General features: G+C 41.1%; 1 protein-coding gene and 1 long non-coding RNA gene across 6 annotated transcripts in view; one reads left to right on the forward strand and one right to left on the reverse strand.

Annotated features, from left to right (window-relative positions):
• Positions 1-85: 85 nt before the first annotated feature.
• SIK2 (salt inducible kinase 2) overlaps positions 86-27,504 on the reverse strand; it is a 43,848-nt gene continuing 16,429 nt past the window's right edge. For 3 of the 5 annotated variants that reach the window (XM_031599664.2, XM_090123328.1, XM_090123327.1), the window contains 11 exons: positions 19,517-19,641; positions 17,353-17,476; positions 14,632-14,852; positions 13,433-13,585; positions 11,163-11,327; positions 8,319-8,547; positions 7,493-7,759; positions 7,195-7,358; positions 6,075-6,188; positions 5,378-5,469; positions 87-3,917 (listed from right to left, as the gene is read on the reverse strand). In XM_031599664.2, coding sequence (XP_031455524.2) covers positions 3,329-3,917; positions 5,378-5,469; positions 6,075-6,188; positions 7,195-7,358; positions 7,493-7,759; positions 8,319-8,547; positions 11,163-11,327; positions 13,433-13,585; positions 14,632-14,852; positions 17,353-17,476; positions 19,517-19,641 — 2,243 coding nt within the window. In that variant the 3' untranslated portion in view covers positions 87-3,328. Of the gene's footprint in view, positions 3,918-5,377; positions 5,470-6,074; positions 6,189-6,700; positions 6,792-7,194; positions 7,359-7,492; positions 7,760-8,318; positions 8,548-11,162; positions 11,328-13,432; positions 13,586-14,631; positions 14,853-17,352; positions 17,477-19,516; positions 19,642-27,504 lie in introns of all 5 variants that reach the window. The other 2 variants (XM_090123326.1, XM_090123325.1) reach the window with 2 other exon arrangements.
• Positions 3,744-27,148, forward strand: LOC116233020 (uncharacterized). The gene is made up of 3 exons (XR_004167864.2): positions 3,744-3,832; positions 15,740-15,868; positions 20,025-27,148. It is a non-coding gene; the product is annotated as an uncharacterized LOC116233020 (long non-coding RNA).

Consider the following 27,504-nt stretch of genomic DNA (forward strand, 5'->3'; position numbering starts at 1 on the left):
AAAAAAAAAAAAAACAAAACAAAAAACAAAAAACAAAAAACTGCAACACTATATATAAAGAGGCTGTTAAAGAATGCTGAGCAGCAGAAGCCATGGTAGCTCACTGCGTATTTGAAAATGAAATGTATGTATTCTTTATTTTGTATCAATACACTGTAATTGCTTCACAGAGTCCAGCATATCAGTTGCATGTAAATACTACAGATGAACTTACCAAACTGGAGCTCACAATACTAGTGCATTTATCCCAAAGCGGAGACTAAACCCTCTAACTCCTTAAAAAAATACATTAAAGAACGTACCACACGCACACATATATTGCACTTTTCTCCATATGAAATTTTTACCCCATATACATCACACCAAAGTCTCTTCAAAGGAGCCTGTAGTACAAGATAATAAAGCTAATAATTACTCTTAACAGTAGTGTACACTGTCTTCTAATGTTAGACGTAACAGATTTGAACAAAGGAACCACTTTGAAGTAGCATGACTACAAAGTGGTGTCCAGTGGATATTCTGCTGTATTAAAAGGCATTAGAAGCCTTTTATTCTAACTGACTAAAGGAAACTGCATGAAATGTTAAATAGGATGGTGATTGAGGGTAACAGTCTAAACTATATTCAAAAACTCCATAGCTTTCCCTTTAGCAGTACTGCAAAGCTCAGATGAGCTTAGACTCATTGGCACATTCTGATAAATGAATCACATAAGAATAATTCTGCTCTTGAGTTATCACTGAGTTCCAAAATGTATAATGGAACCGGACAGGGAGGAAAGTGGTTATAGGCTTGGCAGTAACCCAGTTCCTGGTGCAAAACTGGGCCTGTTGCCACAGCTGTGTGTCCCAGTGACAGTTTTGGCTGCCTAGTTCCTTGAGCACTTGTCTGATCTTAGAACTGCAGAATAGAAAAGGAATGAAAGGAAAGGGCTTCTTTGCCTCCTTTTCTCTTCTGCCATAATGAAATGCCTGGTGTGTTATGATGTGATGGTTTTCATCTGTTTCCTGTCCTTTTGTCAGTCACTGCAGGGGGGCACAGAGCTTTCTGTGTTCTGCAGCTACTATGTTCTGCACCTATTTGCACTGTCAGAAGAAGCTTTAATTGTGTGAATTCCCTTCAAAAAGAAATGTGTCTATCTCAGCTATTTAAACAACAGCTTTCCAGCTCTCTTGTATCAAAAAAGTAAGTAGTGTGGAGATGTGCTTGTTCCTTAAACTTTCTTTTGCTTCTGCCTTGAGAATTGTTCTGATATCAGAGGTAGAAGCTGAGCACTTGAGACTGAATTGGAGCAGTATCAAAGCAGGCTCTGTATCAACAGTGAATGACATCTCTAATTGTCATACACAGAAAACAAGGTACTTTGTGTCAAACTTGTTAAACTCTTCCCTCCTTCACAAAGCCTACAGTGCAGTGACTGAAGTCTATTCCACAATTAAGTGTGGTCTTATTGCTGTAAATGCTGGCTGATAATTCACCTTTCTGGTGAAAGAGAGCAGTTTTGAGAACTCCTTGTTGGAGTTCAGTAGGATCTATAGTCTGAAAACACTGAAGACCCAACCAATCATGAGTACTTTTTTTCTTTTCTTCCTCCTATTACCTGTCTGAGCCTGTGCTTTGCTACAGTATGTAAAATCACTAAAAACATTTGTCTATCCATTTTAAGTGACTACATGTCCTGAAGATGCTCTCCTTAGTTGTAGTGTCAAAGTCTTTAAATTTAAACTTATGTTGTAGAGAAATTTTCCAGTAAACAGTGGTCTCTACATGTGCCATCAGCACAGTTTCTCAAACATTCTTTGTGCTTTAATGAATCTGCAACTGTGCTTAAAGTTTGCTGAGAAAAGGGCTGAAACTGTATGGCTACAAGCTTCATCTACAGGAGAAAGATAGACAATATCCCACAACATTTGAAGACCTGAGATGAGCCCAAAATTAGTGATTTAAACTTAGTGGAGATTTCTAAACAATCCTCCTACAACTAGCATCTCCTGACTGGAAGTTCTGGGGACACAACTGCTTGTTGAATTTTGTATTTGTTGAAGTAGTACATAACAGTTCTTGATGCTAAATATTGCTGTTATACTTTCAGTGTTGTATATACTGAAACAATCAAAACACTAACAAAGTTCAACTTACATTCCACATAGTGGAACATGTGCTCTGAAGGGACTTTGGCAATAGCAAGGATGTAGATGGGGTATTGTCTATTTCTTCAGAAAAAAAAGCATATAGTCTGATAAAGAACTGAAAAAAGGCACAGCACTATCACTTCACAGGATTTTTTTTTTTTTTAAGCTCATTAAGTTCTAAAACTGTAAGTAATTGTCCATATATACAAAGCTCAATAAACCACCAGCAACACATACTGTAAATTCAAAACATAGTTTGCTTGTTTCTAAATGCCATAGAAGGTCAGATAGATCCTCTCCAGTGAACAGAACTTCTCCAAGACAGAACTGTCCACAACGCAGGGGTGATTTCTAACACCACCCAGGTGGATCCCTGGATGCCACTGGCTGCAGCTCTTGATCCTTCTCACCATCCTTCTTAGCCCATCCATCTGCTACCTAATTCTTGATCTTTTAGTATTCTCAGTCCCACCCAAAGCTCTCTAGAAATCACTGTGATGCCCTGGGTCAGTTTCAAGTGTCCTTTTATCAAGTCAGTACATTACTTAACAAATATCCAGAAGCTTCTGTTAGTGACCAATTAAGAATTCCTTGGCAGGCTTGGGAAATAGCTGTTTATTTGCTAGCAGGAGGAAGCAGAGGCTGCCTGAGGTGCCTGGTGCACCTTAGACTTACCATGGAGCAGTCCCAGATCAGTAGCTTAACCAGAAACTGGATGCCAAAGTGCAACTTTCCTTTGGATCCTCCTCACTGCTGCTTCAGCTCAGTATGCTACTTGCTATCAGCTCAGACCCAAATTAAGTCTGAATTTCAATGAAAACTATTGCTTTTATTGCCAAGAAGTAGAATGCAATATGCATTCATTCTCCTTTCTCCTAGCAAATGCTAGGTGAATACTGCCAGACTATCAAAGTTTTTGGAAGGGGCCACTTCCTTTTAAAACTGTTTTTCTCTCCTTCTACACAAACTGGTTCTTTCTGGGACTAAGCTGAACTGTTTGTTGTCTAGCCCCAGCCACTGAGAGGAGGAGCTGGAGGCCACATGCTTCTAGCCATCTCCTGCTTTTTTCTGGTCAGGTGGATTTTTAGTTCCCTTGTTGATTGAAGGTCAGAAACTTTAGAGTTGGAACAACACCAAAAATGTACATGCTTCTCTGTCCACCCTGGCTTCCACTCCCATGTTAGACACCCATGGTATTAATTCACCAGGACGTAGCCACTGTGCTGGGGATCTACAGTTTCCATCATCTCACAATCAAATAGTCCAGGCAGCTCAGAGAGGGTCAATGCATCGTAGTTTGACTGTGGCTCCTGGGCTGCCAAGCTGCCCTGGCTGTCAGGCAATGCTACACTGCTCTGCTGTGCTGGGTCCATGGAATACTGGCACTGGTCAGGGTAGTCTGGCTCAGAAGAGGTGACAACAGGCAATTCACAAGTCTGATAGGAGTACTGTAAGGACTGTGGTGGCTGCTGCACCTGAATTGGCGATGACAACTGTGATGAGCTGGTGAGCGGGGAGGGTGGTGGTGGCTCCAGCTGTACTTTCTGGTAGTGACTGAGGAAGAGGTCATAATGCATTTGTTCTGAGGAAGGCTCCATAACAGGGCTGAGAGTCTGCTGGAGGCTGAACTGGGTTGATTGCTGCTGTGCTGATGGCTGCTGCTCCTCCTGGCATGAAAGCGGCATTTGACTTGACCTTGGGTACGAACTCTCAGCTATTTGCATCTGGTTAAAATAGGCCTGCAGCTGGGACTGCTTTTGGAGAAAGAGTCTCTTCTGATGCAGCCTGAATCAAGGACAGAAACAGCAATTATTTTTTGCCTTTTCAAGTGTTAAGGTACTAGCATCAGTACTGCATGCACTCCTACAGTTCCAGCAGGGAGCAAAGGGCAGAACTAGAAAATTCCTGATCAACCTTTTTTATTTATTGAAATTTAGCGTGTGGAACTTGTGAGCTGAACAGTTGTACTTTTCCAGCTACTAAGGGAAGCGAACAAAGCTTCCCTCCCCCGTATTCCTTTTATCTGAACTGCACTCTTCCCTATGAAGTTTTACAGAACTTCACAGCTTTGACCCCCTTACAAACAGGAACAGCTTACAAACACGGTGTCAGCTTACATAGCTACCTTTGAAAATCCCTGTGATATGACAAAGGGGAGGTCTCTTGCCAGCCAATTCCCAAAGCATGCACAAATAGGAAACCCGCTATTGACGTATGCTGATAGCATTCAGAAAAGGAATCTATTGTTTCCCAGCTTATTTCTCTGCACAGACATCCTAGTCTTGAATAAATGTACCAAGCTACTCTGAATACTGTCAGTATTGTCAGTTAAGTTCTTGACTAGGATTAATCAGTTGTCAGGAGTGTCTGTGAGCTATAAAGCAATTCTAGATTACCTATTTCCTTGAAATCAAGTAGTATTTTCATACTTCTACTCCTTAATCTTTTTGTTCCATAAAACATGTAGCTAGTTTGCTGTTTTCCTTCCTCTTTTTCCAATTCTTCTGCAAAATTTAGTAACATGAACATGTGTTTAGTATCTACTTTGCTTGTTTGATAATTACCAAATGATGAGCTCATAAAAACCTTATAGCTCTTTAACTTGTCAATGAAAAGCTTGTCTGCCGTAATATATTACAACAGTTATAAAGGCACATTTCCAATTGATTCATTCCTTTTTTTTCTCTACAGTAACTTTTTCAAAGGAGCATCACTTCTGAATTTTCACTGACAAGAAAAATTGTTTACTTCACATTTTTTTCACAGTAAGATTACTAGGCCATAGGAACAAGGTGGTAAATATCTAAATGAATGCAGGGCTCTCAAGCAGGTGGAAAGACATTAGCCATGTTCTGACCTACCATAAAAAGTGCAGTGTGTAGCGAGTGGTGGGGAGGGCAAGGGAAAAGATGAGTATAACAGTGCAAGAAGTAACTTTCTGCTATGCTTCCCCTTTGCACATCAGCACTAAACAAAGCATGCGGGCATTTTCAGTCTACCTTTGCCCCAGTAGAATTACCTTACAAAGAGCTCACAGCACAGCAGTTTGTAAACTGAAGGCAGGATTGTTGTCTTTTTTTTTTTAATAAGTTCTTTTTAAGAATTTTTAAGAACTGTGACCTTAATGATTTTTAAGTGAAGTTTTCCTTTTCAAGGAATTCCTATTCAGACAAAATCTGTCTCAGTTTTTTCATTACTACTGAGAGTGAGAATAAGTCGCTTATCTGCATAGTTTGAAATCTTACCTGTGCTCCTGTAACTGCTGTTCCAGACTCCGGGGCAATTCTTTGCAGTACAGCTGGCAAGTGTTTGGAACTTTTGATAGCAGGGTGGGTTTCTGCAAGAAAGGTAGCACTGTTTTAAACTGTATTTGTTCAGTCCAGAATGCAACTGAAAGAAGATTGCCTCCCCTTATGACAGCTTAAGTGTCCACCTTCATTTTCAGAACCTGCTACTAGAGTGCTGTCTAAAACCACAGCTAGCACTGCTTATTGACTTCTACCTCTTGGAAAAAGAACATTTTTGATGATGGACTGTATCACACAAGCCCATTGAAAAAATTCCTCCTACTTGAAAGAGAAGCTGGGGAAAAAGAAAGGGGGGAGAGAGGGAGAGTTTGGAAGAGAAACAGAAGCTGGGTAGAGGCTCCTCAGATCCTGATGCACCCCTTTTCAGCGTGCAACACAGGTAACAGGTATTCACTAGCAGCCACCTCAAATAGCTTTAATAATGTTCTACAGTAAAAGAACAAGTAGGAAAACTCCAGCAATACAGTCTGATTTTTCCATAATTAGGTTCATTGTGCAATAGAAGAAACATACAGCATACTTTCAACTGTTCCCTGCTAAGGTAGCATCTGACTCAAGAAGAGTAATGGGATCTGAAAGGTCAAAGACATGCAAACACAGTTCCTGACTGGGATTGGTGGGGAAAGCATGGTACCTGGAGCCTGTGCTGCAAGTACTGTGTCTCTAGGCTTTGCCGTCGGGATAACACTGGGGTACGTGCACCACTGGGGAAAGTGGCTGCAGCTTCCTGCTGCTGAGGTCTGTCTTCCTGCAGAAAGAAGGAGGAAAAGCTTCATCCCCAGAAAAACCTTTTTCTGCCTAAACCTTTTCTTTATGGAGTTCCCCTGGACAGAGATTCCATAGCTGCTGTCGGAGTTGGGTCCCGGTGTCACCCATTGCTTTCACTGCATGCTGAGCAGCCCACATGACAAAGCTCTGAGCTATCTGCTGCAAAATGCCAAGGGCTTACATCTGTGACTAAAACGACATTATTTATAACACTTTGTGACTTGCTTGCCCTCTGGAGTACTAAAAGTAAAGTGGTAGCAAACTGCACAAAAGCATGCTCAGAGTTGAGTCAGCTGTTGTTGCATGGCTTCAGAGCTGAACACAAAAAGATTTCTGTAGCACTGGGGAAGGACATGCACAGTACAGGGCTGGGAGGGAACACTGTGAGCACTGTGGCATGCATATAGCAAGCAAGAAATTCTTGGGAAAACTTTACAACTTGTTGTCAGAACTGAAGTTTTCCAGCAGTCAGAAAGGAACAGCAGGCTTGACCTGGAGCATGGGTGCTTGCAGTGCATGTGTGCTGCTGGCCCGTTTCATTCACAGGGTCTGACAGAGATTTCACATTCCTATTTCCTGCGACCTGTTCCATTCCAAACACATAGTTAGGGAACTGGCAGGAGCAATTTGGCCTTTCACAACACAAAGCAAGTTGTTATCACGTAGCTTTTGCACTCCTTAAAGTTATATATATTGGAGGCCAACTTCAACATGGAAAGATTAATTGAGATTTGTTAAATCTGAAACATTCAAATTAAAAGTAATAATGAAATATCAGATGTAGAAAGCTGCCAAGATTGTCTCAGACACCCCAAGAATATAAAGGCTAACCTGCAAGTACCCATTCTCCATTCTGCAGGAGCCAGAAAGGAGAGAAAGGAGATGTGTCTATGAGCAGCTCTCCTCAGAATCCCCACAGCACCACATGCCCCCCATCTGTCCCACAGCAATGCATCTGGAGGGGACAGCTATGCTAAGGGTGGTACCTGTGCAGAGCTGGTAGCGAGGTCCTGAAGCTGGGGGGCAGCTGATGGCAGAAGGGGTTCTTCTTCTGATCTTATTTGCTCATACAGTAGCTGGACTTTGTTCAGCTCCAGGATTCCTTTGGTTCGTGCCAGATTCTGGAGGTGCTGTCTGAATGCTACAATACCTGTAGAAGAGGTGTGCAAAAGCCCTTGTCAGAAAATGAGTTACTTCATATCTGGTTGGCACAGCAGCACAAGATGAGCTGTGGTGCAGTCAGAGCCCTGTAGGAACAAAGCAAGTTTAGGGCCTCATGGTTACCTTGTGTGAGGGAAGTGTCCGATGCTCTGCGCCCCTCCCGGAAGCTGACAGGGGAGCGGTTGTGGGTCTCGCGCTTCTGGGACGCAAGAGCCTGCATGGCAGGGTTGGTAGGCTGCAGCCCCAGGAAGGGTGCTGCCAGCTGCACCACATCCTTCAGTGGAGGGGCATCGCCCAGCAGGCCCACGTTCCTCTGCATTGACCCCATGTTGTACTCTGACTCTATGCTGCTGCCCAGAGAGGAGTTCTCATCCAGAGAGTAGACCTTCCCTGTGTCAAAAACCAAAAGCCAAAATAGAAGGAAAGTACAGCAGTAATTAGGAAGTGCCATGGGCTTGAGCTATTCCTGCCATTTCCTCCATTAGAGAAAATGAAACAATAGAAGTAATCATAATATGTACAGTACTGGAATATCTTGGGGTTTCTTACTACTGGTTTTTACATGAGTGCAGTAATAAGACACCATACAGGTGATGTTCAGTGGCTTATTGAGAGTGCAGTCAGTGTTCTTGCAGGGGATCCTGATGAGATTACAGCTTGAGCTGAAAGGCTCTGTCACCTTGCTGGTTGTGTAGTACCCAAGAATCTGGGGGGTTTTGCATGCCCTGTCCTCCTCCAGCATGTCTTTAGGGGATTAAGGGCTTGGGGACATTTGGTTAGGTGAGAACAGCACAAGCAAACTTACAGGACCTCACCTATTGCTACTGGTAAATGACTACAGCCAACTGTTTGATTGCTGCTCTGATTTCATACTGCCTTCTCAGCAGGTTTGGCTGCGTGGAACTGATCTCATGCTTGAGGTGTGTGTGTATGTGTGTAAGACCCATACCTGTGCCTGGTACCACTACTAGTTGGTCGGTGACCTCGGCCAAAGTGTGACGCCGCTTCCCACTGCGAGCTGCCTGCAGGGCTGCAAATGCCTGCGCAGGGTCATCCTCTGCCTCGCCTTCTGTCTCTATTCCTTCGTCGATTGAGGTTTCCATCATGCTAGTTGGCAGTGACTGGCATCCCTTCCGAATCACCATGGGAGGCACAGGATCTAGCAGGCAGCCATTTACCTAAATACCACATGGAACGGACAGCTTTCCATTACTTGCACACAGCAGCATGCCAAAGCGTGAGAAATCTCTGCCTGTCACGGAGGCTGAAGGAAGCTTCCCTAGGACCCACTGAGTTAAGTAAAATTTGCTGAAGAGTTGTACAATACAAATCTCCCTGGTGGTATCACCAATGCCATTCCCTTGCTATTGACTCCCTAAATCTGAATACTCATTTCCACAGCACTGAGTTCTTCACGGCCTTTCTTTCTTGTTTAAACCAAAGAAGCAAACTAATTTTGCCAGCTCTGCCACAAATACAAATATTTACAGAATTATCAATTTTGTTGCTTCCCCTTGCTCAGTGCTCATTTATTCAAATTCCCGATGCTCATTTATTGTTATCGAATAAGGACTATGAAAGAAACGGTCTTTCTGTATTTAATTAACTGGTGTTCTTGCAGAGCTACAGAAGTGTGTTCAGGAATGACATAGTAAATGCATTCCTTCTAGAAGAAGTCCATTGGACTTGCACTGCTGTTCCATAAACAGAGTGAGCGTGTGGAGCCCTCTTCTTGAATTCACACAGCTTGTTAAACCTCCAAGCAACTTCATCTGGTTTGAAGTTAGCACTGCTTCCCAAATTGAAATACTGGACCTTTCCAATACAGAATTACATTTCTGTATTTACTCTTTTTTTAAAAAATACTTTACATCATTTTGTCTTGAATTCTTTTGTACCTTAACCAATTCCATATGCAATTACTTGTGTGCTGAGGACTACGGCCCGTGTCATACTGTTGGCGTTCTGCAATACTCTGCAAAGCTCTGCGTGCTATCCTGCTGCGCAAGCTTTGGCAGGCTCAGATTGAGCAAAATATGAATGAAACAGCACATTCATTCAACATAAAACTACACTGCTGTAGGTGATGTTACATAAGACTGATAACTTGTATTCAACAAAGTTCTCTGGTATTTTGAAAATACATGTATTTGGAAAAGAAAGTTCACTGCATTAATAGTAGCTGTTAACAGATGGTCCTAGTAGCAGACTATATTGCAGTTACTCCAAGAAACTATTTAAAACAATACTGAGAAATGCTTTCACTAATTTGAGCTTCAGTATAATGATGATTCTTGCACAGAAATATTCTGCATCTGCTGCATCTATTTTAAATAGTAGCTGACATCCTTAAGCCTAATTTCCTTGCACACTTTCCATTTGTCACTTTCCCACTCAAAAGCCTTCTACTGACCTGGCAGCAGTAGTGCTGTAAAGATTATTTAGTGAACTGCTGGAATAGAAAGGAGAACACATGGACTGTCAGCTCTTTGCAGTTTACCATGGCATGTGGCTCAGAGCTTGGAAGTTTTAGCAGACATGGTGTGTAACAGATAGACATTGAAATATTCCTAAGCCATTTGTGATTTGACACCTCACTGTAGTCACCATTTACTGATTTTACTCTGGCCAGATGGCATCTCCAAAAGCAATGGGGCATACAAAATAAAGTTTGAAAAGTTAATTTCCAAATCTCTTTGAAATGCTTTTTGCTTTTCAGACTATAAGAACCCACAGATGGAGTTAATTAAAGCAGTGACGAAAACCAGGACCATGCTCTCAGTAACTAACCAGCAAATGAGTAGTAAAACCCTCAAAACAGCAAGCCTGAGATCAGAACCCTGGCTGATAGCAGGAAAAATGTGAAGTGCTAAAATTAAAGTTACAATGTGATACAGCAGGAGAGAGAACAACAGAAACTTCACAGAAATAATATACTTCACAAATATAGTTCTTCTGAGAGATATCCTCATAAAAACTGCTATGTTGTACCTATGCTACCAGCCTCATGCATTTCACTTATTCTTTGCTACCCTTCAGAGTATTGTGATAGACCTCAAAGTTGGATGGCAAAATGCATGAGACTGTGGCTCCCTTCAGAGCTAAGCTGTAACTGTACATTTCTAGGGCTGCAGAGCTGACATATCACATTAGTTGAGTCAGCTTAATCTTTTAACTGTGGAGGTGCGGGAAGCATACACACAGTCTTCCAGTCTGATTAAAGAAAGCAGAACCTATTAGATGGGACAGGCTTTTTTTTTTTTTTTTTTTTTTTTTTTTTTAAAGCAGGCATTTCCAGTTATAGGAATGGCCCATCTGAGAGCCCAACAACCTACCTGAAATGCTGCAGTTCTAGCAGGCTCTGACAGACTGGAGGTCCTGCAGGCTATTTACCATTCAACAGAAACTAAAAAAAATGCAATTCTTTTGACTAGCTTATTATGAAATTGGCATATAAAATACTACTTAAAAGCTATATTAATGACTTAATCACAAGCTCCCACTGTCAGCTGAAGGTTTAATTATACCCTCCTGTTCTCATTTGTCTGAATTTTTGGTGAGTAGCTGAGTAGTCGCTCTAGATTTTCAGCGCAAAGAACATGCAGGGAGTGCAGAGTCCAGCTCCTAGTCTGGAGGATGAGCAATGCACTGGTAGGAAGGACTGCCAACTTGGAGAAGCAGCCACTGAGCCTCATAAACTTGTACCAGGTGAAAGGCAGTAATTAAAAGGGCAACCATGTTTTATTAGTCTTACTGAATTTGGGCACAACAGTAGGGTGAAGCTACGGTGTACCTTTGGTGTGTTGATTCTTTCTTCTTCCATGAACGCCGTCTCTGTTTGGCAGTTGGACGGAGGGAATGAAAAGACCTCTGCTCCTGAGGTGGGGGGAAGTCCTGGGGACCGCAGCAGCCTCGTGTTTTCTGAGCACAAGTTCACTGATGGCACCACAGCTTGTGCCTAAAAGAAATGAAAGGACTCCAAAAACTGAACAGCTTTAGATAGAAAACAGTGCATAAAGTCACAAATTAAAAATAAACAATACCCATCCCACCTCCAAAGCAGAACTCTAGAATTCATTTCCTCATTCTTGATGTAGTTCATTCTTAAATTTGGGGGGAAAAAAGTGTCATTACACTAACTACTTATTGAAGCTGAGCATTTACTAGCAAGAAGGAAAGTGGGACTCTTTGGTGCCCTCCTACATATGACTTGCTATAATTCCTTTCTATACATATATCACCCTAAATATTACCAAGAGGATCAGGGCTGGTTTCAATGACTTCTCTAACATGCGCTGACTCCTGTTGAACAAACTATAAGAAAGAATAGAACAGAACTGTTGAAAGGAGAGGTGTGCCTCAGGGAAGGCAAGCATGGCAAAATTAGGAAAATAGGATAAACAACTAGTGAAAGCCATTGTTCTCCTGACATGCAGGACACAGAACTTGTCTATCCAAAATAAAACAAGCAGTCTTATACTGGAGCCTGTGGTGCCACCATGTGTAAAAACAAGTCACGTTGTTGCACACAATAACTGCACAATTGCTTGCAGTCCTGAGAAAAAGCAGGAATAGTGGCTATAGAATACAGAAAACTTGAACGTGGTACAATAATGAACTACTTCCTGGGTGGTTTTCTCTTCCTCCTTGCTCATCTCTCTTCACCTACTTTTAATACATCTTATAATTAATAATCTACCTTTGAATACCATGTCTTTCTGTCTTTAGATATACCATCTAAGAACATAGCTGGTATTAATCTTTGTCGGTCAGATTTTGCCTGGACTTGGGTTTTCATAATTGAGGGTGGTTTGGCTTTAATTTCAGCAGAACCTAAAAATAAATAATGTTTTGCTGTCTTAAGCAAAACAGGAGCAGCCTAGTTGCAATTTCTCCTGGAAGTGGGGCCCAGGTACTTGTTCCATACAGCAGTAGTACAGTACCTAGGAGGCCATAAACTTGAGAGTGTATTTTCTTGAAATAACAATAATCTGAGTCATCTTAGGCCAAGTCTTTCACGTTTCCAGTTTTGCATTAATAGAAATCAAAAGCTCTACTTTTGTGTCTAGCTTAATGAAACAAAAGAACATGTTAAAAAAATACCTGAGTATTATTGGAATATGACATGATAAACTCTGCATGACCTTTCTTTCTGAAGAAAATCACAAGGAAAGAAGTAGACTGAATAGCTGCAGAGCCTGTGCTGCAACAGTCAGTATAATTAGAAGGGATGCTAAGCGGACAGCCATTTGCAATGGATGGGCTGGCACCAGATGTAGGGAGCACACAACTGCTGCTAATAAAATACACACAGCACTCTTAAGACTTAAATCAATTAGTTGTCAAAATAGCTCTGTGGTCTATGCTCAGAGGTTTTGCAGCCATGCTGAAAAATCTCTTTGCTGCATAACAGCAGCAAAGGAGGAAAAAATGGCACAAGTGTTAGCAGAAGTGATGTTATTTAGGAAAATATCTGAGTCTTGACCAACAAAGAGTCTCATGACGATAATACTCATATTTGCTATGTAATACCACAGTGAATTGTTTTCTTAACCTGACATCAATGCTATTTCTCTTGGGTACTTCTATAATTCAGGGGAGACAGAAAACATATCTAGAGAACAGCAGGTAAGAAAATAATTTTATTTTCAACAGGTCTTTTTTGACTGCCTGTGTTTAAAAGCACTGTGTAGAGTGTTCGTGCTTTAGCCCCCATGCCAACAGAGCCCTCCATAAATTCAGTGGCTTATTTGTGGATCACTTTAAAGATACTCCAAACATTGCACAGATTGTATTTCTCCAACACTCTAATCATTGATTTCCAAGCAAAAGTTTAGAAATTCTCAAAAATGAAAGTGTTCCACTTTGAAGCACAAGCTTTCCCTTTAACATATTGCCCAAAAGCACAAAAGGAATGTTAAGAGCAAAACAAAGAGAAGAGACGGAATAAATGGGAGCCTAAGGTTAAAGCACTTGAATACCTCTTTAAAGCTTAAACTATTGTTTGCATTTTGGGCCTCAGAATGAAGTCAGCTAGCTTCCACATCTGCCTAGAGACCTCACCTTGGCTACTGTCTGCTCAGCAATGGTGCTTGGGCGGCGCTGGCGAGCATCAAATCTCTGCTCTACAGGGAAGCTGCTTCGATGCGATTTGAGTCTTTCCACTAACAAGTAATAGATAGCAGCAAAGTGGTTATAACTCTTGTTCTGCAGTGACTGAAAAAGAAAAGTATAAGAGTTTATGTGCAGTCAAATACAGGCTTTTTATGTTCTGTGAAACCAAGAAGCAAGAATTGTCATCTCAGGAAAAAAAAAAAAAAAAAAAGATACTGAAGAGGGGTTTACAGCATGCATGCAAACATTGTTCTGGAGTTGAGAAAGTTTCAAACTGGAGTGCTGAGCAAAGTGTGAGAATCAAATGTTGTTTCTGCATTAGAATTGGATAATATTTTCTTATTTCATGGTCTCTGCTGTCATAGTTCTTTCTGGGAGTCTTTCTACTTGACTTGGGGGGGGGGGGTGTCTCTGATAGTTTGCATCACTTATCCTCTAGATGAACCTTCCCTAGAAATGCACACTCAGTATATAGGTGTATATATGTATATTTTGTCATATCCATTGCAAGAATATCTTGCATGAGATTGATCAAACCAGAGAACAAGTCATGGGGAAACAGGGGAGGGAGATAGGCAAAGGGGGAAACAAGGTACAAAAAGCTGTCATTGTGTCCTTAGGGGTGCTCCTGCTTGCTGGACTCCCACCACTGCAATCCCGAGTAAAACCTGCTTTTACCAGAGACACTGTCCTGACAAAAATTATTTGGATATTTCCAACAAAAGGAAAGCATCAGCTTTAGTATAGAGGCCTTTGTAAGTCATGAGGGCTCATGGCATTCCAGTGTGCAGCAGTATCTATAGCTAACATTCAGGAGCAGTCCTTCAGAAATTTGAGAATAGAGGAGTGACTGAGCTCAGTGACCTCCTGAATGTATTGGCCATCCCAAATCACTAGAAACAAAAAGAGTCAGGCCTCTGTAACACAGAGAAGCTTCCTCTGGGGGGAAGTATTCAAGTGCAGCCTCCACAATGGTTAAAAGCATCAACCACTGTATAAGGAAAAGACTGTGTTAACTCCACAAGGAGTCTGCTAGTATTTACATTTGGCAAGAAGCACAGGTTGGGATTGGAGGGAAACATGTAACTGCTTAGTACTTCTGTGACCTCCCCTTCCCTTCCAGGGACAACTGCTTGACTCTGGTTTACCTCAATAGTCTTTTGTTGGTCTATTCCAAGGCTGTGCATTAGCCGGAGAACCTGTTCATTATACTCTCCAATGGAAGGCTGGTTCTCCTGTCCTGGGGCATAAAGAACAGATCTCTGCGTAGGAACTTCTATAAGCATCCACTTGTGTTCCTTAATCTGAGCAATCGTTAACCGTTTGGATGGGTCTAGGACCAGCATTCTTCTAATCAGATGCTCACAATCTGTTGGGGAGTAAAACACATTACCAGCCTGCTTACTGTTTGCATATCTTCACCTGACACCTCCCAAAAGAGCATGATAACAGGAAGCTGCCTCTCTTCTACCTGACTTCTGTGCTAAAAACATTTCCTGAGGACTACAACAATCTTTGAAAACAAGATTGAAAGTCACACAAGAGGGGAAAAAAAAAGACCCAGCTACTTTAAAGCACAGTGGCATTACATCGGCTCCTACACAAGGGGCATTGTAACACTTAGTAACTCTTTGAAACTGCTTGTGTTTCTTAAGTAGAGTGCTAACATTAACTGATAAAACTTCAAAAACCTCTGTGAAATGTGTGTGGGGGAAACAAGCATCTTCCTCCAGCATTTTGAAATAGCTTGTCCAGGCTCATGGAACAAGAGGTTGGCAAAAGTAAGCTTTATTATTAAATTGATTACTATTAAAGATTTTCACCCCAGTGCTCACAAAATGCATCTGTGGCTGTGAATAGTAGCCAATGGCAAAGAGCAGTTTTACCTGTTTTAAGTCCAGGATCAAAGCACAATCAGTGCTTTAGGTGCCACAGTGATTCTGAATATACCAGGGCATCGCTGTTTTCTGACCACTACATGTTCAACAGTGCTAAAAACAGCGATCACAGAGATCTCAGTTGGATTTTGGGAGATGAGGGTACAAGAGCTGAACACAGTTCTTGTGCAATAAAAAGTCAGTATAGCAATATAAGTTAATTAACGTAAGCTTACCAATCTGCCCTGCATTTCCAGCTGACCATAAGATGCTATGAGCCAGCCAATTTATGAGCCAGATATTTATGACAGATAGTTTAGAGAGATTTCTGGCTATTTACTCCTGTTGCTCTCTTTTGGTTTCCATGTTTTGCTAACAGGCGAATTCTCCCCACTCCCTGCAACATCATGTGATCAGCAAAGGAAGCTGCAAAGCTGGAAGTGAAACAGCCCATCTACACCTCAATCAGAGCAACAGCTGATGTGCGGAATCAAACTCTGTAATCCAAGTAAGATTACAAAGCAGGTATAGTTTATTCGGTGCTGTGCAGACCCCGGCTGCAAGGGGGATACATCCACCTGACTTGCACAATGTAGGGCAAAAGCTTGGTACAGATATAGGCCGAACTAATACATAATCAATGATTTTCCCAGAATTTGCATACATATTCATTACATTTCCAAGAACCCATCAGCATATGGTCCCTCCTTCTTGCACTGTGGGCAGTGGGGGTCTCCTTCTGGTGATCATGGGATGAAAGCTCATTGTCTTCAACAGAAGTAATCCCATCCTGACCCATTCCTTGTGTAATGTTTCTTCAGGTTTACAATAGAGTTTCCAGATGTTATCTGGCCTCACATACTGCTTACCTACATTCCTATACAATGGTTAACCTTTATCTCGTCCTCTCCTTACTCACATTCCTGTACAATGGTTAACCCTCAGTTTGTCCTCTCCTAACTCACAGCTGCAACCGGCACAGAGGTTCTTGCATCTAGTTCACATGCTTACGTCAGCAAAGTCACAAACACAGCACAGCTCAGAGCAGGCTGCACACTGTGCCCCGGAAGCTGAGGGCTTGCTGCAGTGCAGTGTTGCTAAAAGCAACCAAATAGCTGAGCTAACCAGATCAGCTGTACGGTAGCAGCTATTTTCAGGTGTAGTATGCACTAAACACTACCAGAATGAAAAAGGGGAGGACCAGAATGTTTTGCACCACAGAATGCTGAACAACAGACTGAAAAATTATTTTTAATTCCCTTAGAACAAACAAACAAAATCCCATAAAAAGAATACTGAAAGGGGATTTGATTCAGAAAAGTTCTTTTGAAGTAATCAGGCTTAGAGACCCTTTAATAAATGAAAGCTGAAGGACACCATCAAACTGTGTGCAAAAATGGCCCAATTTGTTCTCATCTGAGAGGCACATGGCAGAGTGAAACCCAACAGATGGGGCAGTTAGGTAAGGCAAAGATCTAACAGTCAGTTGTGTGTGGGAGTGCTACAAGTACAAGAACCTGGCATATGAATTGGTTGTGCACTTCTTTGCTTTTGTTTAGCAGACACTGTCAAATGCCCAATCCACAACCTAGGAATGACAATGATATTGCTGTCAGCATATTTTCTTCCCGGATTAAAATGTTTATGGCCTCGTAGAATGAAAGTTAATTGCTATACAAATGTGCCTCTCGCCCTATATCCCCATATTCCTGGTCATGGTAGAATGAGAGATCCTTCACCTCCTATTTCAAATTCCTCCTTGTCCATGGGCAAGCCACACTGCAATCTACCGGAAGAATGGGCCGATTTGCCTACCTAGGAGTAGCAGCCTAATTACAAAGACATACAGTTCACCTAGGCTTGTGTTTCTTTGCAAAATGAGAAACAATTGGCTGTACTGTAATTTGCTGGGCAGATATACCACCCTCACTGTACTGCAACGGAGATTATTCTAGAATTTAATTAAAGCAAGAATATAAGACAAACCATTACCTTCTGACATAAAGTAAGGTATCCTGAACCTTCCTTCCAGAACTCGTTGCCTCAGTATGGGGAGCGTTGGCCCATCAAAAGGTAATGCTCCACAGACCAAAACATAAAGAACTACACCCATGCTCTGTAAGAAAGAGAAAATTCCTTTCATTTTTCAGGCTTCAAGCAAAGTAGTTGAGCTTGGTTAGCCAAATCCTGTCACAGAAAAATCTGTAAATTATGTCCCAGAGAAACAGGAAATTTATACAAAGTAGAGTTAGAATTCTGAAGATTGTTAGACCTTAGAACACTAAACCCCAAGTGGCTAGGCTTGCAGTATTTATGCCAATAAGCAGGTAAGTTGAAGTATAGCATGCTGGAGATTCTGGCTGCTAGCAGGAAGCTCATGGCAGATGACCAAATGAGACCTGCAGAGCAAGCCCAAACTAAGGTAAGAATCAGAAACTATTGTTTCAATGACATTCAAACAAAAGCAAACCTCAAACAGCAGCTACTCAAAATAAGAAATGTTTCACATTTACCAATTTGCAGAAACTTGGGAAGAGGCATCCCCAGTATCTTTATCAACAGCCATCTTCATGGAAAGATGGTTCTGTACTGCTGTGTACAGTGCTCTGAGCATGGGGGATTGTGTAAAATGAACAAAAGGAGACAATCTGGGAAAGGGCTATCATCCAATTGCCAGACTAATTTTGTGAAGTATGTAAGTTAATTGGCGCAGCAAGTGGAAATCATCCTGCAGCACATGCCAGAAAAAAAATCACACCACACAAGATGAAATAGCCACAGCAAATGAAATAACTACACCAAACTCTCATGCCATGAGTTGCAGCAGATAGTCACAGCACTCAATTTCTTAGGAAGAAAAAAAGCAAAACATTTAGCGTTTACCTTAAAACTGTTCAAGTACACAGAGATTTTAAAATTAAATATGTATTTTAATAAGTAACTTCCTTTCTTGCTGAAAATTGAACTATGTATTGCTGCATTCCTCTTGCTAGCTTAGTATTTTCAGCAGACCTGTTCTATGGTTGGATATTGCAAAAGAGATACAGAATCCTTCACTCATCTCAGAAAATAAGTGAAGATAAATTTCAGATAAGTTTTATCTGAAACATAAACAGTTGTGCTTTTCTTTGTGAGCAGGTTTATTCTGTTACTAATTTAGAGTCACACATACTTAGAAATATTTACCAAAGCTCAGAGATTCACTTTTGATGTTCAAAACTGACATCTACTATAGGCTTATTTGCCCGTTACTGAAGATTCAGAAAGGCAATAGCCTATTTTTTAAAAAATATGTCTACATATATATGTGTGTGTGATAACATTTATAGACAAATGCATGTATGCATCTGTGTACATAAAAGCACAGTGTTTCTTTGTTAAAAGAACTAGCATCATTTTAATTAGCAGCTGAAAGGTGACCTTCTGTGCACCGTTTGCTTACCAGGCTCTGGCGAAAATGTCAGTGCCTACGTTATGAAGTGTGTAATATTATCACCGCAAACCTAATACCAGAGCAGAGGCTGCCAAATTGTAACGTGTCTGGTTGCTTCAGAAAGTGAATGTCTTGTAAGTAGCAGAATATTAAACTTAAAAGTAAATACATAAAAATTTAGAATGACAAAGCAGACTGACAACAGATGAAGGGCACAGAAAACTTCTTTGGCTCATTCTTAGTCCCTTTTCAATTGTGTAAGAATGAGGGTGACTCCCTCTGTCCTCTTGCATTGAGTAGTACGCAGACAGATACAGAAACATGCAGCTCAGAGAAGAAAGCAGCCATCATCTCTCCATCTCTTCTGTGTTTTAGCTGCTCTGAGTCCCATCAACCTCAGGAACAGGTTCAATCCTCACTTAATGCAGAAAATACCAGAGGCACAGAAACAGCAAAGTTCATGCATTCAGACAAGGGAGCTTTTGCAGGAGGTGCAGGCTTTCCTCTGGTACGCTTACACAGATCTACAACATACATTTAACAGGCATGTAAATAGGTAACTTTAATTTTATCTGGTGTTAAGAGGCATTTTTATGTCAAGGAATAAACCCAAAGAGGAACAGTTGTCTGCAGCTTAAGAAGACTCAAAAGCAATTCATTTACTCCAGCTTCCCAGAAGTTGACTTGAATCCAGTTAAAATTAAGTAAATGAAATAGCAATACCCAGATATCCAGCTGGGGTCCTTCATATTGCTGTCCTTCAAAGACCTCTGGGGCTGCATATGGTGGGCTTCCACACCACGTTGTCAGGGGCTCACCACTCCTGTAGAAATTTCCAAATCCAAAATCTGTTGAGAAGTGAAGGGGAAAAGTCACTCCAAATACCAGCTTCATGACACACCAAATAATCGTAGGCATGAGCTGGGCCTGAAAGCTCACCTTCATTCACAAAAGGCTGTATCATAAATCCTTTTATCATTACTCCCACTGTAAACATTTATTAGAATGCTGAATATCCTATACTGCTATTTTCACAATAGCATAATCATTAAAATATTCTACAACGCCTATAGGAGCTTTGAGTAAACTTGTAGCAGTTCGCTAAATCTGAGTTGATAAACAGTTATCACTAAAATTTAACAAAATGACACACGTATGTATGAGCTTATTTACTTGCAAAGAGATACCTGAGCTACAGTACTGAATCTGAGATTCCCTTGACTTTCTTTAGGTACTCTCTAGCCTTGAATAAACAAAATTGATAACAAAAGCATCAGTTTTGGAGATGGGAGGAAGGAACTCTGCCAAAAGCAACAAGCACACACAGCCTTCTGCAAGGGAAGGAAGCTTTGCTCCTGGGATTGCCCACAGCTCTTTCAGTCTCTCAGTAAACCTTAATACTCTACAACTGAGCCATTCTTTTAAAAAGCTTCCTACAGCTTAACATGAAACCAGACTTGGGGACTTCAGCATTGTTGATATCAATCCAATAATTAAATATGAAATGACAGCCACAATTCAATAGAGAGATGAAGCCAGAAAAGAGCCTGCTGCAAATGGTACAGATTACCCTGTTGCTGTTTTCCTGAGTTGCATGGTTTTTTTTCTTACTAGAACAAAACAGCAAACAACAATAGCACTGAAGCTGGCTTAGTAACTGAACTAAGGCTGATCATTTTCAGAATGCAGAATTCCATGTGGGTGTTAAAACTCCACTGCGTCTGATCTGTAGCTCTCCTGTCAGTCACTTCACCTTTCTCAAAGTCTTCAGAGATCTTCACAGCACAGACTTTCCAGCTCCTTTTATTTCCTGCCATCACTTTCACCCTTTGCTTGGTTCATACATCAAGGGAGCAGTAAGAATGAAGAATAAAGCAAATGAAGTACCTCCTACATCCACTGTAGATACCCATTCTGAACACACTGCTTCAACAGCACTACTCAGTATTAAAATACTCAGGCTTTTAATAAAAGCCCCTGAAGTACCCTGTGTGGATAGACCTATTCACACACCGAATCAAAATCCCAGCTCCACTTCCCATAGAATTCAATGGATCCACATTTCTCTTAGTCCACTGTTTCCTTTGTGCTGCAGACACTCCATACGTCCCATGACACCCGAGTGCTGTTAATACTAAAATAAAAAAGAAGTCCTCAAGGTGAGAGATCTGATAATAAGGAAAATACTCTCTGGATTTAAGACTTTCAGGCAAACTAGCTTCAGTTCACAAACAAGTTGGCTGTATCTCCAAAAGAACCACAGAATAGAACATTACCAAGTGATTGATGTGCAAAAACCATCAAGCACAGTGATGCTGTTTGTGTTTGTCCCTGGGCAATTACTGCTTGAACAATGGTTCAGCTGTTCCTTGCTCCTTTTTCCCCCACACTGCAGCAGAGCATGCAGTAGAAGGTTATAGTTGCCTTACATTTCTTTTCATAAGTGATAACGCTTTTACCCTTGGAGCTCCCACAGAGTAAAATGGTATATTGGTGTGACTTGAGGAATGCTGTTGATATGCAGCGGTCAGTCTGTTGATTTAGTCCTATCAGCTGCTGCCTAACTCAGAGGTATGTTAGTGTGTGGTGCTGCCAATCAGCAAATAGCAGTACAGATACACACTGTGGTTAGCAGATGCTATGTTGGGCACTGCTGGTGCCTCTTTTGGTTTATGGGCTCTGTTTCACTGCATGAGAGAACCCTCAGAGTCAGTCAATACAAAGATACTAAACAGAAAAAATTAGCAGGCTTAACATTAGCATGTAATTGCTTTAGAGGAGCTTGAGGCTAGAAGTCTTTGATTGCTTTCCTAATAAGTCACCAGAGCTCCAGTTTATTGAACACCACTCCTGCAATACACATAACAAATAATGCAGGCAGAAGATGCAGTATCAGGAACACCAAAACTGAAGAGTCTTTGAGAACACTTTTTGCCTTTCAAGATTTTTCTTTAGCAGGTAATAAGACAAACTCCGTCAAATTTGGTTTCAGCCAGTCAGCAGGTTCAGAAGTTATCTGGGACATACACACAGCAGCATGACCTCATAGGCTTTTTGACTGTTGATATTAATTATTTCAACTATGAGTTCACTTATGATTTCAACAAGAAATCAGCAAGACTTGAAAAGAGATCTTAAGTCTTTTTGTACCACAGGTTAATTTTTATTACCAAGAGCACCCCTTTACAACCTTCGTCACCTCTGCTTCACTGCTCACATTGCAGTGCTGAGTCTCTATTGTGTTAAAAAGGACCACTGTTCTAAGCAGGATACTCTTAGTTGTCTTTAATGAAATGCACTAATTAGGAATAATAGAGGAATTATGGAGAGCCAAGACTACGCAACCAATCAGCCCTCACCACGGTAGTCTCAACAGTGGGTAGTGTACTGTAAGGTAACAGACTCAGGTAGGCAGTAGTAACTGTAGATCTTCCAGTTATGCACAAGTAGCTCATACCTTTCTGTCCTTATTTTGTGCCTCCTCTTTCCAAAGCTCAGTCTAATCTTGAAGGAACTCCTAGTTACAGCAATGCACACGGCTCACCTCTCTTATAGCAATTCTAAGTGCTGTTCTTCCATAGTAAACACATCTTGAAGAGTGCTGTGCAAGATGACTAAACCACTTCTTTTTATTTAGGAATTTCAAGGGATTGATTGTAGAATTTGTCTCTCTTGTCGGGTGTTTGAGGGTGCTAAGGAACACATCAGCATTACAGCAAGGATGCTGGAGTAAAGCAGGCTGACCCTAGTTCAGGTACAAAATCAGTGACTCAGCAGGGCCAAGCATAGCTGAAGTGCCTGTCCATTCTCTGCACAGCGAATGGAAATTGTCCCTCTTTGTTGAAACCTTTTTCCTTAGCACTTCAACAGCCTGAAATCTGACACTGCAGCTCTGCTGTAAGGTTTCTGCCACCATTAATGCACATCATGTGCTCCGGGAACATCTCAGTTCCCCAGATACCTCAAAGCATAAAGGGAAGTGCTAGATCCCCTTTCTTTTCATAAACATTTGCCTAATGCTTTTTTTTCCTCAGCTTAACTACAGAGCCCAGTACTCTATACATACTTTATTACCATCTCATCAACTGATGGGAATTGCCTTTTCTTTTAAATAAACCAGTCATCCTGTGAAATAGATATTGGAGATTTCTGAATTTGCCTTATAAGAGATCAAGTCTAAAAATAAGCAGGATAGTCCTTTCAGGCCAATGCAGTATAGATACTAGCTCCTTTGTCAGCCACAGTAAGGTTGTGCAGAAACAGAAAAGATCTACCTTATCTACCTGACCATATATCTGGAACTTCTGGGTCCAACCCAAAGTTGCCAAAAAAGCAACTGTACTCCAGTTGTCCAGACCCGTTAGAGAAGCCAGGCCAATGGCTGAGCCCACCACAAGTAACTCTACACTGAACAGGCAAAAAAGGTTTTCTTGGTTGCATTAACCCTGCATTATACACCAAGAAAAGCCTCTAATTTGATCTGCAGGCTCTCTCAGGCTAGCTTACACAACCAGCTAGGCAAGTGGCTGCTTTGTATCCACGTACCCTGTAAATGAACTCCACTACTTTTGTAGCAATGGCAAGAGCTAAATCTGGTGCCAATAACTCTCCCAAGCCATTCCTGTAATTCCTCTCACAGAAAAAAAAGTTATCTGATCTTCATCCGTCCGGGAAGCGATCCCAAAGTACGTCAGTGCAGCTACAAAGGACGTATTCCCAGAGACATCTGACAACAGCAGAACACTGTGTGCACAATGTGGAGATCTTTACTTTATTAGAAATTCTCACATGCACGAGATAAACCTAACCACACGAGTGGGAAATCCTCTTCCAACATGTAGCAGGAAGAGATGGTCTTCTGAAAGATATACTTTAGTTCAAAAGTAATAACGCTGGACATTTGTAAGACAAATATCTACACTTCATTTATCAATGAAGTGTAATTTAACCCAGTGTTAAATTAAACTTAAATTTATCCTTAAATTAAATGTGTATCCCAGAGAATTAACATACTTCTATTACAAGAGACCAAATTGGTTACTGCAGAGAGCTGTTACAAGCAAAACCTCTAGCTTGAGTCCAAGGTCACTATTCTGGCTCTGACTCAGAGACTCGCATACTCATTGTCAAAGCAGTGAACTTTTTGGACTTGGCCATCATCAAAAAGCCCCAGCGTCTGCCTGAAGGAAAACTACAACACCAGAACTATCAGCTGAAGGTCAGACTGAATGTAAGATCCACAACAGTGCCACACTCTGCAAACACACAGAATGCCTGACAGTTGCATGAACAATTATGTAATGGCATCCTGGCATGCCACCATACTCTGGAGGCACCAAGGTCAGCTCAGATTCCAGATCTAAGTAGGAAATACCAAATGTAACATTAGTGCCATCTTTCCTTTTGCAGTCTCCTCCTGTGCTGAAACAATTGCAATATAAGTTGCAGTAACACAGGGAACAACAACAAAATTTTCTAAAAATAAAATAAAATAAAAAAATCACACAAATTGCTGTACATCACCTGACTTTTTCTGATCACAGCCAGACTTTTGTTGTGAATCTCTTATTTTCTTTGAGGAGACATTTCTTTATACATCATAGGCTTGGCATCCCCGACAATACTTCAGGAAACACAAAGCAATTTATTTTCACAGAAACAGTTTCTGTCTGTGTATTTAAATCTGATCTCTCTCCACTTATCTTGAGTGTGTCAGATAAATATCAATCCAACTCCCAACTGCAGCTCCTACTCAGGTGCCACCCTCATAAGCCTTTGTACCAGATTCACAGGTACACATACATACATTTGTAAGCACAGCTATAGGAAGCATAACCTGCCTGGATATAAACAAGATTTATAATGCTAAGAAATTAAAACTTTTACCTATCCAGACTGGAATTAAAGTAGAGTTGAATGTGAACATGCGGAAGCTGCTTCAGAAAGAAAGACAAACAAATTTGAGCAGCAAATGACAGAACAGAGTCTTTAAGTACAAGTGATCACTATACAAGAAGGGGCAGGTTTATGCTGTAATTAGGATTTTTGCTTTTTGCAGTTATCCTTGCATGTTTAATTTCATAGCACATAATTTTATTTATTTATTTTATGATTACCAGGAGCAACTCAAGAGCAAGGGCACCTTAGAACTGAGTGGCATGGTCCTTGCAAGGCTACTGCCTTCTGCTCCCAGAGCAGCGGAATTACAGAAATCAACGCTGTCAAGACAGCGTTTGACCAGGGAACAGCATCTGATGGTTTTACAAGGACAAAGACAATTAAGTTTTATTAAGCAGTTCTATGAATGAAAGGTCTCTGAACTGATACTAGAAGGAACAGGCAAGGGTGTGTTCTGTCCAAGCACTACTAAAGCAGTGCTGGCTGCTGAGGCTTGGGGGCAGGAATGAGGAGGAGTAGGCTACAAAAAGTGGCATGCTTTGTATGCCCTGTCAGTGCCAGATGGATCTCAGCCAGCAGGGAATTCCTCATGAGTCTGCACACCTTGTCTATGAGTCTTACAGCCTGCCAAATAGCTCCGTCATTCCGTCTTTGAACTGCAGTTCTGCAACTTTAATTTCTTCCCCTTTTCAAGGGCAAGGAAGACTGGCATCCTCTAGCTTTGTTTCCACTAAAAAAAAATAGCACTGACAATAAGAAGTACAGTAAAAGCCAAATACCTTTTATTTTGTGCTGGGATTATTCACGTAAAATAAATCAGTGATGCATATTTCAGCAATTTGCTCTTATCTTTAGAAATGAAATTATATTCTATTGTTACATAAAATAATTACCTGTGCAGGGAGATCAGCATTGTTTGTTAGGGTACATAAATTATTAGGGTGACCTCTTTTTGTTTCCATTATGCTTTCTACACTTACTTCTAATTATATGAAACCACTTTTTATGAACTTGAGAATTTATAGGATCCATTAAAGTCATTTCAAAGAAAAAGTTCAAGATTAAGTCACCATACCTGCTGCTTGATCCATCGGGCTTCCTCAGTTTTTAATTACTGTGCTGACAGTTTGGTTGTCCCATTTTTTGAGGTGTTAGAACAGCCAGGATTCAACTGAGTACAAAACAATCACCAGCACTCTTCCTATTCCCCTACCTTGTGTCTACTTGACAACTGCTGATCTACCACCATCATTCTGGATGAAAGATAATCATTTTTAACCCAAGAAAAGCATTAAGGTTTCTCATTCCAGAAAAATGAATTTCAAGAACATTACTATCATCTAATGTGCCAGTCCTGCACAAGAAATGCCAGCCACAGAATTCTAAGAGGACTGAAATTGGACTTGCTATCAGAAGACTGAGATTATATAATTCAGTAATCTTTATCTTTTTAACATTTTCCCAAATCTGCACATTAAAAAGAAAAAACAATGACCATTTACAGCATTGAGTTCAGCTGAATAAACTCAGTGTTTCTGCCATCTGAAAATACTGGCTCCCAACATTTGGGGCATTTAGTTTCTTGATCTCATTACCCTCTTCAAAATAATCTTTTATTTAGAAGGTATAGGTTTTTTGCACATACAAATGGAAACTATTTTCCTGTTAAAAATGGAAACAGAGTAAGATTTCAGACCAGTTTGCAATTTGAGAAATAGAAGCTCCCTGCCAGAGCCACTGCTACTTCTGCTGTGCATCTAGCAGTATGAGGTGGTCTCTAACTTGTACTACTACAAATCATGTAGAAGGGATACCAACCTCAGAGCTACAATTAATCCAGTCTTCTAAAATTACAAAAATGATGCAGCTTGCCTGGCATTATAGAGCCTCACGGGTCTTCTGTTATAACATAGTACTGTGAGCAAAGGATATCAAGATGAGAGGGGTGCTGGTAAAGGAAAGGTATGAGTGTTAGAAACAAACCTGACCCACTTCATGCACTGAATGCGCATCAGCCATTCTGACGTCAATGCATATTTTACTGTCCACCAGCAAGACAAGCCAGCACTACAGCCTATTTCAAAATAACAGTCTCTCCTACCTGATCTGGTTTGAACACAGCAGCTTTACCATCCGAATGCTCAAGTTCTGCAGACGCATTTGTAAAGCACATAGCCACTCCAGAGGGAGTGTATAAACAGGAGCGGGAACGACTGTTTACATGGGTTGATAGTGATATGACAAGGGGGAATGTTTTTAAACTAAGACAGGGGAGACTTAGGTTAGATATTAGAAGGAAGTTTTTCACTGAGAGGGTGGTGACACACTGGAATAGTTGCCCAGGGAGGTTGTGGATGCCCTATCCCTGGGAGCATTCAAGGACAGCCTGGATGTGGCTCTGAGCTGCCTGGATTGGTGGTTGGTGACCTTGCACATTGCAGGGGGATTAGAACTAGATGATCTTTGAGGTCCTTTTCAACCCAGACCATTCTACGATTCTGCGATCTTAATCTGGCAGTTTTGTAGAGATGGAAAGCTACAGGGAGAACCTCGCTATTTCATCCTCAGTTCTGCGCTGTACTTGCTGTTCATAGAGCCATCTCTGATAGAGGACAAACAAGTTTTATCTGATTACAGCACAGCTTACCGACAATGAGATATCCAGCCACTGAGAGCTCTTCAGAAACCAGCAAAATGTGAAAGGTCCTCAAATACCTGGCTGTCTACATGCAACAACTTTGGAAAAAAGTGCTAGAAACAAATTTGAGAGGAGCTGTATGGCTTGGTAGCCTTCAGCTGAAACTTTCTCATTG

Source organism: Phasianus colchicus, chromosome 23 (assembly GCF_987193195.1).
Source record: "Phasianus colchicus chromosome 23, bPhaCol1.hap1.1, whole genome shotgun sequence".
In the NCBI taxonomy this organism is placed as follows: Eukaryota; Metazoa; Chordata; class Aves; order Galliformes; family Phasianidae; genus Phasianus; species Phasianus colchicus.